Source organism: Jatropha curcas, chromosome 1 (assembly GCF_041381405.1).
Source record: "Jatropha curcas cultivar XTBG-Jc1 chromosome 1, XTBG_Jcur_1.0, whole genome shotgun sequence".
NCBI lineage: Eukaryota > Viridiplantae > Streptophyta > Magnoliopsida > Malpighiales > Euphorbiaceae > Jatropha > Jatropha curcas.
The window spans coordinates 32,529,892-32,542,978 of NC_143151.1; the positions used below are offsets into that span (position 1 = coordinate 32,529,892).

At 33.9% G+C, this 13,087-nt stretch overlaps 2 protein-coding genes and 1 long non-coding RNA gene across 4 annotated transcripts; 2 read left to right on the forward strand and 1 right to left on the reverse strand.

Annotated features, from left to right (window-relative positions):
* Nucleotides 1-574: 574 nt before the first annotated feature.
* Nucleotides 575-3,884, forward strand: LOC105631700 (putative disease resistance protein RGA1). The gene is made up of 2 exons (XM_020678279.3): nucleotides 575-3,558; nucleotides 3,671-3,884. Exons 1-2 carry the CDS (start codon nucleotides 682-684, stop codon nucleotides 3,695-3,697), a joined length of 2,904 nt encoding a protein of 967 aa, XP_020533938.1. The 5' UTR covers nucleotides 575-681; the 3' UTR covers nucleotides 3,698-3,884.
* Nucleotides 3,885-4,164: 280 nt separating this feature from the next.
* LOC110009225 (uncharacterized) lies at nucleotides 4,165-7,082 on the reverse strand. Its single transcript, XR_002284099.3, has 2 exons — nucleotides 6,415-7,082; nucleotides 4,165-5,050 (listed from the first exon to the last, which is right to left on the reverse strand). It is a non-coding gene; the product is annotated as an uncharacterized LOC110009225 (long non-coding RNA).
* A 2,212-nt stretch (nucleotides 7,083-9,294) lies between these two features.
* On the forward strand, nucleotides 9,295-12,876 carry AR791 (actin binding protein family). 2 transcript variants are annotated; one of them, XM_012213666.4, is made up of 5 exons: nucleotides 9,295-9,639; nucleotides 10,250-10,484; nucleotides 10,578-10,654; nucleotides 10,987-11,751; nucleotides 11,843-12,876. In XM_012213666.4, exons 2-5 carry the CDS (start codon nucleotides 10,340-10,342, stop codon nucleotides 12,710-12,712), a joined length of 1,857 nt encoding a protein of 618 aa, XP_012069056.1. In that variant the 5' UTR covers nucleotides 9,295-9,639; nucleotides 10,250-10,339; the 3' UTR covers nucleotides 12,713-12,876. The 2 variants fall into 2 exon arrangements, with proteins under 2 accessions (XP_012069056.1, XP_020533939.1); XM_020678280.3 differs by lacking the exon at nucleotides 9,295-9,639 and adding an exon at nucleotides 9,651-9,756.
* Nucleotides 12,877-13,087: the final 211 nt, after the last annotated feature.

Here is a 13,087-nt window from a genome sequence, read left to right on the forward strand (position 1 = left end):
AAATCTTTTTAGTAAGAAAAGCGTATAGATATTAGTATAGTGGGTGAACTAAAGAATAAAAAATCATTAAATTCAAGTAGAAAAAAAAAATTTGTTAAACCCAGGGCTGAAATCGGTTAAACCAACAAAATTGAATTGAAGTGAATTTATGTTTTGATTTAATTTTCAAAATATTCAATTCGATTTTCATTAAAATTGAAAATCAAACTGATTATTTTTTGAAAATTGTCAAAATTAATTCGTTGTAATTTCATTTATATGGAATGATCAATTCGATCAAATTGATTTAGCTAATAGAGAATTTCAATTAATTTAGTTTTGATGATTGAGTTATGAAATTAACCTTTTGTACACAATTAATTACACCCACTAATTTATTTTTTAACGTCGAACAAGAGAACAAATGTCAAGATTTGAAGCTCCAATTATCTACATTATAATGCAAAGATATAATAATCCAAATATGCTTTATTTACCTATAAGGTTAATTGATTAAACAAATTTGAATTTCGAGTGCACGTTTCCATAAAATAATCTACCTTTCCAATCGAAGGCAAAAAATTATTCTTTCCCATCCCATGCACTATAAATATGAAGCATTGAAGCGTTAACTTCCTCACAAGAATCGTAAATACTACAATTTCACTTTCATCAATTAATCACCATAAACCTTTGAGTGATATGGCTGAGACACTTGTTTCTATAGCTCTGCAACAGCTAGCCAAAATCACAGAAAAAGAAGTTAAGCGTGTAACGGGTGTAGAAGAAGACATTGAAAAGCTTGCAAGCAATTTCAGATTCATACAAGGAGTGCTAGTTGAAGCAGAAAAAATGGAATTTGAAAATGCAACAATCAAGCAATGGTTAGATAACCTCAAAGACGTGTCCTATGCCATCGACGACGTGCTTGACGAATGGAGCACCGCCATTGCTAAAGAACAGACAGAAGAAGATGGTGAATATGGTCATAGTTGTTTAGATAGGCAACTCCTTCACTTCCCCGTTATCAAACAAGTATGTTCATTTTTCCCATCTTATTGCTTTTCTTGCAATGAAATCTGTTATCGATATGATACTGCTAGTGAAATTAAGAAACTAAATGTAAGATTAGATGAAATTGCCGAGGAGAAAAAGAGGTATTTTGATCCAACAAAAGCCAATGAACAAGTTGTTAGAAGACTTGTCGTTACCTCCGCTGTTGATGTTTCTGAAGTAAAGGGTAGAGAGGAGGACAAAAATGCAATTATAAAAATGTTAAAAGATGCAAGATCAAACCCTCAAGTAGTCTCTATTGTAGGGATAGGAGGATTGGGAAAAACTACTTTAGCCAAACTTGTTTACAATGATAGTGAAGTGGAAAAGCTGTTTGAGAGTAGAATTTGGGTGTCTGTGTCAACACCCTTTGATGCGATTAAGATAGCAAAAGCAATTCTTGAAATTCTGACTGATACAGCCCCTCTTTTGGTTGAGTTTGAAGCTATAATGCAACAAATACAAAAATTACTTAGAGGGAAAAAGTTTATACTTGTTCTTGATGATGTGTGGGAAGATGGACCCAGTAAGTGGGACCAAATGAGACTCTCTTTCATCTCTGCTTCCTTTGGAAGTAGTATTTTATTGACCACACGTAATGAAATTGTTGCAGAGAATATGGGTTGCAGTAGAGAGAACGTATACCAACTAGGAAGATTGTCTCTTGAGGATTGTTGGTCAATATTTAGTGAAATTGCATTCTTTGAAAAGAAAAATGAAAATAGAGGGCAATTAGAAGCTATTGGTAGGGAAATTGTAAAGAAATGTGATGGTTTACCTTCAGCTGCAAAAACTCTAGCGAGTCTTCTGCGGCTGAAAGATTCATGGCAAGAATGGGATAGCGTATTGAAAAGTGAGGTATGGGAATTAGAAGAGGTATGGGAAAAAGGAACAGACACACAAAGTGGTTTTGCCTCTTTATGGTTGAGCTATTATAACTTAGTTTCAGAATTGAGACCTTGTTTTTCATTGTGTGCTATCTTTCCTAAAGACTATGTGATTAAAAAAGATGAATTGATTCGATTGTGGATGGCTCAAGGTTATCTTAGGCAAACATCTGTAGATGATATGGAAAGAATTGGTGAAAAATACTTCCAGAACCTAGTTGCACTTTCTTTCTTTGAAGATTTCAGGAAAAATGATTATGGTGGTGTAATAAGTTGTAAAATGTGTGACATAGTGCATGAATTTGCTCAGTACATAAGAAAGAATGAATGTTTTAGTATAGAGGTCAATGATCATGAAGATTTGAGGACAGAAACTCTTGGTAAAGAAATTCGCCATTTAAGGTTAATGCTTGGGAAAGAAATGTCATTTCCAATATCCTTCTATAAGCTAAAGAATCTTCGCAGTCTCTGGATTCAATGTAAAGGGAATTCAAAGATTGGAGCTGCCTTGCCTAGTATATTTAGTGGATTAACTTGTTTGAGAACCTTAAACCTGTCAAACTGTAACATATCAGAAATTCCATCCACCATAGGTAAACTTATCCATTTAAGACAAATTGACTTGTCTTATAACAAGGACTTGAAGGAGTTGCCTGAACCCTTGTGCGAATTATACAATTTACAAACCTTGAACATCAATTGGTGTGTCAGGTTAGTAAAACTGCCTAGCGGTACGGAAAAGCTAATCAGCTTGAGGCATTTGAATAATATAGGTTTTGAAGGAGCTTTACCAAAAGGAATAAGGAGACTAACTTGTTTAAGGTCATTAGACCGGTTTAATATCGGACAAGACAATCACCAAGAATGTTCTCTTCAAGATTTGAGCTATTTAACAAACCTTCAAGGTTACTTGAGTATAAGGGGGTTAGAAAATGTAGCTGATGTTGGCGAGGCGAAGCAAGCAGAGCTGAATAAAAAGACAGGAGTGAATCCTTTAGAACTCTGGTTCGGTAGAGGGGATGTAGAATGGAGAAAAGCTCATGATAGCAAATTAATGGATGGTCTACAGCCAACTCCATATCTGCAAGAATTGAGAATATATGATTATCAAGGCATTACAGTTTTTCCTAGTTGGATGATCTCTTTAACTAATTTGAAAAGGCTTTTGCTTACAAATTGTAGAAATTGTAAGCATTTGCCTCCACTAGGGAGACTGCCTTATCTTGAATTTCTTCGAATATGGGGTATGGATGGAGTGAAAAGGGTAGGTAATGAGTTCTTGGGAATAGGAACTCAGTCTTCCTCATCATCTTCAGTTGCTATTGCATTCCCTAGACTGATAAAACTGCGGTTTGTTCGAATGCGGAGTTGGGAAGGGTGGGTGGATGAGTTCAGCAGAAACGGAGATAGTACTAGCACAACAATAATGCCAAAGCTTCAGACTTTGTCATTTGCTTGGTGTCCAAAGCTGAAGTCAGTACCAGACCAAATTCTGAGAAAGGAAACATTAAAGGAGCTAATATTAACTTGCTCTCCTTTTCTGCAACAATGCTACCAGAAGGATTGGAACAAAACTTCTCACATTCCTAAGATCAAATTTTGGAACTTCGGAGAGAAACGGCTGATTAAACTGCTAGAGGTGCACCTTTGCTTTCATTTGTCCTCTTTATCTGTTGTTGTGTAGTTGCAATTTTAAATTCTCTCTTTACATTTGTGAACATTTTTTTTTTTTTTTTGTAAATTTTGTACAGGAGAGAGGACTGATTAATGATCTTTAATTTGCGGGGAAGTAAATTTCTCTGGATATCAATAAGGAGGCTTGAATTTCAGCAGACTGTTTTTGTAAGGTAGGACCCTGAAAAGAAAAGATAGTCAGCAAACTCTGAAACGAGATTATCTTATGCCCAGAAAGAGTGTTGAGATAATCATTGAAAAATAAAAGTTCCTCTGTTGTGTATTTTGCTATATCTTTTTCATTAGTATACTTTTTCTCATTTTCTAATATAATCATTGTCACGATCCGTTCCATGAGCCGCACCGGGACTAGAGCCCAGATAAGCTTAAAGCCCCCGAGACCCGTAGTAAGCCGAAACTACAAAACTTAACTATATCAATAGCTGTATCAAGCATTCAGCCCATATTATTATGCATTATAAATCTCATTATTTTATTATTCTTTGGCCAAATTTAACATCTGAAACAATTTATAGCTCAAGCCCAAAAATAAAACAATATATACATAATATGGGCTAACAGATTCAAGCATTTTCATAAATGATTAATTGAACATCCTCATCAGTTTGTTGATTTTATTCCTACAACTGCAGAGTTCAATATTAAACAGAACATTTAGATTTTGTAATCTCACAATTACACTAAATATTAAAATTAAATATTTTCTTCTTTAGCTCTGCGGTGAAAGAAATAGAGTTTTAACTAGGGTTTAGAAGAATCTACTTCCTGAAAAGCTAAACAAGATAAACAAGACATGTGAGTTTTATGAGAAATACTACTTCGACAGCTTCTGGAGCATCAAGCTCAAACCGTTGTGACATTGATCTAAGCTGGACGGACTGTTCCCATCAATGCCAAAAAACGTGGTAAAACGTTCAACTGTCAATTAAGTCTCCAACCAGCCTTCCCTAAGCCTTAACCTTAAAAACGAGGCTAAAATAATAATTATTGCACAATACATGCATTCACCCGAATGTGTAAGTATACTCGTCTAGTCATCCGACTAGTTATATAATCATGCAGGTGATTACACAGATGGCATAACAACAGCACTCACAAATATAAATACCTTCACATAATCACATCACGTGGAAATTAGCCAGTGGCGTCACCGAAACCCCCGATGAGTCGTCCTCTCACATGACCCATCCTCTTATGACGTATGCACCAAGAAGCCGATCCCCCATACATGGCCGATCGGTTTAATTCTCACTTGACAAGCTCTCTCATTATTTTTCCATTCTCTCTTTTCTTTTCTATACCAACAGGAGGACACCCTGTGGTTTTCTATATCATCTATATCATATCATCAGGTGCACACGGGGGAGCCGATCTCCCCATATTTGGCCGACGGTATCGCTGACCGCCCTCACAAACTCATGGTAACCCACTTCATCCTAATTCCACACAAACAAGGCATAACAAAATCACAACACAAATAATCAAACATCACATTTAAATACAACACATTAATAAACAAAGATTATGCAAATGTACAAATATAAACAAATATACAATAAGTAGAAAAGTAATGAATTAAATAAATAATAATCAAATAAATAGATAATTATAGCATTTAGTGATAATGTAACTATGCATGATGCAGATGGTAGAGCACTGTTTATTATTATTATTCACTGGTATAGTGAAGAGAAGGTGCTCGATCTTGGAATTTGACTTGAAGGAACAGTAGACAGGTCTGAACGATCTAAGGAAATTAAGAATGCAAATGAAGAATTGGAGTAGAACAAGGAATAATTTAAATGGAGAATTAACGAATTACTCTAATAAATTAACAACTAATCTATTTGCTATATCTAGACTAGATTCTGCCGAAATTTCGACAGCATCTCCCCTCAAAATTGGATTATCCACTTGTTTAAAGAAACACAACTTAATATATATAGATATCGATCATTACACACAGCCCATACATCGGGCGATCAAGCAATTTAATTTTTCCCTTCCTCCATTCAAATAACAATATCAATATTACATTTAACCCTCAACATATAAATTGAAATAATCTTCATTGAGCCAAGCACATTATCAGACATTTTCACTTCACCTTAATATAATTAGCTTCTTTAACTAGTTATCAAATAAATAAAACCTTTCGTACACATATATATAAATATAAATAAATCTTTATTCATCCACCTTACGGTCATAAATATACTTTTACAAAATTCTAGACTAGTCGCTAAGAATGATTACTTTAATTAAATTACACTTAGATAAATGTATCTTTTAAATGACTAAATTCGCCACTTAAAAATATGTCAATTAAAGCTTCATAAATTTTCTTCCATTGTGACATATTTATACCACTTCCAATTAACTTAATAAATAAATCCATTACTATATTAACTTATATAAAATAGCACTAGCTTCACATTAGTTGCCACTTATTAGAACCAAAGGTGTTACTCTATTCAAATTTACATATTATGTTCTAAGTAACTCGTATCACATCGAGAATTTAATCCACGGCCTCATTTGATTTATAGTCCAACAATAATCATTAACTCAAACTAAACTAACTTAAGTAACCAATTTCTCCTTTATAGTCTCGCTAAAATACACCTACTGTTATGAATTAACCAATCACATTAATAGTAGCTAAATATTTAAATATATATCCAGATTCCCTAACACAAATTATATTCAATTAACTATTTAGTTGAAATCAATTTAATTATCTAATAGTTTTAAATTTGGAATTTATACTAAAAATGAGGAACTAAGTCTTAGAACATACCAATCGAAAATCGGACAACGGTTCCACAATCTGCGCGAGGAGGAGATGATTCTTACTCTTGAGGCCTCGCCGGATCGCCGTCGACACCACCGTGTACGATGGCCGGAAAAGCCAAATGACCCAGAATCATGCAACACCTACACCAAAATGCTCGAAATCACTTGTAGAAGCTGAAATTGGTGTCGTTTTGAGGAGATAGTGTCTCGTTTGGGCGGATCGACAGCCACAGCCATCTCCACTCCGCCACTCATGGTGGTTTCAGTTCCCTCCACAGAATCCGTCGATTCTTGGATGGAAAATCTTCGCGTGGAGGAGCTGAGTTGATCAAGATTCATTTTGGAGCTTCAACTCGCAGGAATCGCCTAGTGTCGCTGGAGATCGAGGAACGAGGCTGTCGATGGATGAAGCCTCCGTTCGTGCTCCTGGGGATCTGATCATCGGGAGGAGAGGCAGAATCAGAACCACCATCGCGAAGGGGGCCTGTCGCCGCCTTGTTTCCGCCAAACGGTGGCCAAAAACGAAGAGAGAGGAGGGGGGCTCATGCGCTCGAGAAGAAGCAAAGAAAATTTGGGTTTCTAGACTATTTCGGTTTGATTCGAACTGGTTTAGTCCAAATCGGTGGTTTGACTCGATTTTTATTTGTTTTATGGATTTTTCACCTGGTTTTTCCGAAATTTCAATCGGGTTTACGGGTCCAATTAATTTATTTTAATTGATTTAATATTTAACGCCCAAAATAATTCTTAAGGAGTTTAGAAAATTCTCTATTAGGAGTTACGATACTATACTTTGGGCTTGGGATCAACTCGCGGATCTATATTACACGGTATTTGCAGCCCACGCAATCAAAATTTCTGATTTTTAATTTAATAAAATTTAAAAGTTTCGAAAATAAAATTACGGGATGTTTCACGTGGATGATTCATGTGATTCTGCTGTTGTATTTGTTATTAATGTCCATTTATGATTATAACTTGGAATGTTTATGTAGCTGTTTGTAATTTTATTCTTTAAGCTTTGCTGTCTACAAACACCTCCACGAGCTCAAACTTAAAGACCATTTTTGCACGCTAACTGCTGTGTCAAGACATGGGCCATTAATTCTCCCAACCTCAGCACTTACAGTCATTGAAGAAGGTCTTCTATTGCATGTGTAAATGTCATGGTCATATTTAATAGTGTGTATACTCCATGTGTCAGGTTGTTGATCTTATTTCATTAATTTACAAGCATCAGATTAATCACAAACTAGCAAACACGTGTTCAGAGTTTAAAAATTTGTTAAAGATTTAAAATGCAGCATTCATAGTATCATTCTATTACCATAATTAATTATTAATACAGTACAAAAATTGGACCAAACAAATCTATTGCTGTGCCACACAAATCTAGGAGTATCGTGTCATGATCAAATACACTTACGAACTTATATGAAAATTTGATTTTTTTTTTTTTTTTTTTTGTTATGGGATTAATTTCGTTTTAATGTTTTATGATTGCTCTTTTTTGATTAAATCTCTAATTTGTTGTCTCCCTTAATTTTTGAAAATTAGTTGTTACCAAACTTTTAAGATCTTCGTAAATGGGATGTTGAAAACGTAGCAAATCTCTTTTGAGGGCATATGCACTTAAATTACATAAATGACCTTAGATGTCACCATTTATTTATAGCGTTTCTAAAACAAAGTTATTCATTTCCTTTATTAGCAATAATGAATTAGATTAATTATAAATTATTGAATAATAATACTCCCTCCGTCCCAAAAATATAGTCCATATTTTTTCTTTTTGGTTTGTCATGAAATATAGTATATTTTCCTTCTTTTTTTTTTTTGCATTGTAGTTAATCATTCAATTGTTTACTATACCTTTGTTAAATTACCTTATTTTCAATAACCCTCATTAATTATTAATTATTATTTCAATACTCATGTGTTATTTAAGATATCCATAATAGGAAAGTTATATTAATAAAATGGTCTTTTAACCATATTTTTTAATTTGTGTGAAAATAAAAAGTAGATTATCTTTTTGGAACGAAAGTAGTAGATTATCTTTTTGGAACGAAAGTAGTATATGATTTTCTACTTTTTTTTTTCCCCAAAAATTTATAACCCATTCAAATAACATAATAATATTATTATGCAGCAATTTAAAATTAAATTACAATTTATCATCATATGAAAAATATCTAAAAACAATTGCCACCTCCATTTAGTTACAAGTGCTTCTTTTTTTTTTTTAACTTCAGTTGTCATTTCAGCATACTAAAAAGTATTAATTATTTTTAAAAACTATTAATAACAGGATATTATTTCGCCCGATGAATTTAAAAAAAGTTAATAAATATTCATTTCGTTCCATTTTATTTATATAGTTCGACAAAAAACGCATATTAAAAATTTAATTAATAAAAATTATTTTATTATTTTTTATCTTTAATTCAAATATATCAATAAAAATCATTCATTTAATGGATAATCATAAAAGTTATTATGAGAAAATTAATTATCTAAATATATAAATTTAGAAATCTTACAAATAATTTAGAGCAGAAGAAGTATTAAAAATAAAAAAAATATAATAAAATTAAAATAGAAAAAAGGAAAATTATGTAAAAAAAAAAAAAAAAAAGCAACGGGCCAACACATGCGGAACCTGTCCCTAAATCAAACGTACTGTCATTTGTCAATGACGAGGTGGCCAGAAATTGGAGGGAAAATTAATTACATAACAGAATAACATTTAATTGACGTGTTAATTATTTCAAAATAAAAATTAATACTGCTACTATTTATTTGTTTTATCTATTGTCTAAATTAATAATTAAGACAGTGAACTAATTCAAAAACACAGAGTAATCGTATTTTTTTAATTAAAAACAGAAGATGTCTCTTGACCTTGGTAGCTTCCTTTTGGTTATCAACTTGGAATAAGAATCTGTTTCTTTCTCTCACTAATTAAGCTTTTGAAGATCACATTCAACAGGACACAAGACAAAACCCCAATATAGGCTGCGTGTTTTATTACAACACTGATTTTGAAAACAGAAAGCACTTTATAATCAAAAAAAGATTGGATTTTGGTTACAAAAAAGAGGATTGTGGCCAAGGAGAGAGAAAAAGACCGATGCAGTTTCTAACAGAGACTAAAAACAGTAATTAAAGCGTTACTGTTTAGTTGATTCACATTTCAGAATCAATTTGATACCACCTCTTTTTAATTGTAAGTCCTCCGTTTATCCCTCTCAAAATCAATACAAATTGAATCGAGTTTATGAGTTTTGATTACTTTATGGTTCTTTGTGGCTTAAAATTGACACGGGTTTCCTTCTGATTTTGGGTATGACCGGTCTTCAGTTGAACTGGGTTTTGCTTTTTTTTTTTTTTGCTTACTATGATTATTTTTTATGTTGATCTCGTTGGTTTAAGTGAATTTTTTATTTAAATTTTTATGGAATTTGGTTTGAACAGAAAGGGGCTTTTTTTTTTTTTTTTTTTTTTTTTTTTTGCGTGTGTGTTTAATGATCTTCTAGGCTTTTGTGGTTTAATCTGTGATTGGTAAAGTCCTTCAGTTCTGGGCTTGAACCTCCATTTGTTGCTTATTTTGAAGTTTTCAACATTATTGTTCATATAATAAGGTGTGGATCGTGTTTTATTTAGTATGTTCATAACTATATAAGTGCTGGCGATTTAGTTCTTCCTATATTGGGAATTGACATATGCTTCTCTTGATTATATATGCTATGTGGTGCTGTTGCTTATATATTTTTCCTTTTTATTCTATTTCTCAATCTGATGCAGAGATGCTAATATTTCTATTCTTGGCATTTTAGATGGACGATGATGACGAAGACCTATGATTTACTTCTCTGTCTTTATGTGCATGCATAAATTTAACTGCAATTAGAGGTTCTAATTGTAATATGATGAAAGATAAGAAAGATATTAGGCCTGTTCTATTCAAAATTGGGGCTGCTTTAGCCCTTTCTTTTGCTGGATTTCTGTTTTCTCGCATGAAAAGCAGAAGGGCCAAATTTCCTCGGCTTGATCGCTCCCCGAGCTCTTCAGGTGCTGCAGACCGTTGGTTGCTAACTAGTCTTAATAAAATCTTGGTTTTCGTATTTGTGTCCAGCTTTTTAATTGTACTATTTATGTTTTCAGATCATGATGATGGAAGAAGAGCTGCAATGAAGAAAACCCCGAATTCGGGCAGCATCAAAGTTCCAGCAGAAAGAAATGTAAGTTCTTTTCATATTTTTGTTACATTGAGTAGTTGATTTCTTTTTGCTAACCTTAAACTGTGTTTTAAATCTGTCTTGTTATATCTGCTCATTTTCTTATTCTATCGTAATAACATGAGATTTTAGCCGTCTGTAAAATTATTTTTTGCTTGTTTCAATGCAATAAGTACAGGTTTGTCGTGACTGAATCCAAGAAAGTAACTCATCTCAGCTTCCTACTTGTCAAGACTTATAGTTGATTGTAGCTATTTATTCAAATAGAAATTGGTTACTAATGGTGGTTATGTTTTTAACTTAAAAAACATTATTTCTGGGTTTTTGTCTGACAGGAAGATGCATGCTTGCTCAAGGTTGCAGATGATAACACCATGGTTGTTCCTTCTCCAAGTGCTACATGTGATGGAGATAAAGATGGGTACCTCCTTCCAGAATTTAATGATCTTGTGCAGGAATTGGACTTTAATGCCCTAAATGCCAGGTTATCTCCAAAGAAGGACCTAGAAACACATGGGTCAGACATGGAAACTCCAAAAGCATTTAGTAGTAAGGAAATGGATGATTGTGAGCAAGAGATTATACATCTGAAGGCCATTGTTGGAAGGCTTCAAGAGAGGGAGAAAAATCTTGAGGACCAATTGCTGGAGTGTTATGGCCTTAAAGAGCAAGAAACTGCCATGATAGAGTTGCAGAACCGTCTAAAGATAAATCATGTGGAAACTAAGCTTTTGACCCTCAAGATTAAGAACTTGCAGGAAGATAATCAACGACTACAGGCACAATTGGCTGATCAAGCAAAAATTGTTGCTGATCTTGATGCCGCAAGAGCAAAAATTAAATTGCTTAGGAAGATGCTGAAATCTGAAGCTGAGCGGAACAAGGAACAGATCTTAGCTCTTCAAAAAAGAGTAGCTAGGCTGCAAGAACAAGAAATCAAGGCTGCTGCAACTGATTCAGATATTCAATCAAAGTTGGAAACGCTGAAGGATTTGGAGGCCGAGGCAGAAGATTTAAGACAGTCTAACTCTAGATTGCATCTAGAAAATTTCGAATTGGCTTGTAAGTTGGAGTCCACCCAAATTCTTGCAAATCCAGAGGTATTCTATTCATTTTTGAAATCTCTCTCTTGTTTATTTATTTTTATAACCAATATTCTTGTACTAAATTTCTAGGCTGATTTTGTCGCAGATTGAAGCGCTTAGAGCACTTAGCAACCAGTTGAGACAGGAAAATGAGGAATTGGTGAAAGAAGTTGAGCGACTTCAGACAGACAGATGTACTGATGTTGAGGAATTAGTCTATCTGCGATGGATCAATGCTTGCTTGAGATATGAATTGCGCAATTTTCAGCCCCTACAAGGTAAAACAGTTGCAAGAGACCTAAGCAAATCTCTCAGTCCCAAGTCTGAGGAGAAAGCGAAACAACTAATACTTGAATATGCAAATATTGAAGGGACTGGAGAGAAAGGGATCGACATTATGGATCTTGAGTGTGATCAGTGGTCATCCTGTCACACTTCATATATTTTAGACCCAACAGACTTCGATGATTCTTCAGTTTCAACAAAAACCAAAAACTCAAGCAAAGACAAAATATTCAACAAGCTTAGGAAACTTATTCTGGGAAAAGACATTCAACATCATAATCATGGGTCATCATCTGGCAAAAGTGGAGCAGAAGATTCAGATTCGCCACGTGGCAGTTCATGCATTTCAACTACAACTGATGCTGCAAGTGATCTGCAATCTAACAGAGCAAAAAGCCAGTCTCCAGATTTACCTAGGCATTCAGCTAGATATTCTGTAGATATCCGGAGACTGAAGAATCCGACCACAGATGAAATGCAGGATATCAAAATGGTTCGAAGAAATAGTGACTCAGTGTGGCATAGAAGATATTTATCTGGTGGGATAACTGCTAACAATTTGTTGCCAGAAAATCAAGATTCATACCCTATTGAGAAATCTGAATTATTGAAGTTCGCACAAGTTCTGAAGGACTCTGGTAGTGGAACAGGAAAGATACATAGAAAATCAGCATCGCTTGGTGCATTTTGAGACTGTTTCACAATAATCTTACTTCATTGCCTATGTCTGTATACTATTGTCAGTGTAAATGACTCGTATACCATAGAAACTAATTCACAAAATGGAATTTTAGTAATAAAACAACACAGAATGTAATTTTTATACTTGAGGATAGTGAACCAGTAATCTTTCCATGTTTTTGGAGTATCAGTATAGAATTTCTTTTTCATACTTCGTCATTTTAATTGACTCTTCTTTTTGTTTGTAATGATATTTCTATTCTCTCTAGAAAAAGTAGAGAGCATGTAGCAAAATCAAACGCGTGTAAGACCGATTTTCGTTTCGGGTAGGACTTAGTAGTCAAAATGTCGTTTGGAGTGGTCAATGCAAGCCCAAATGCACACT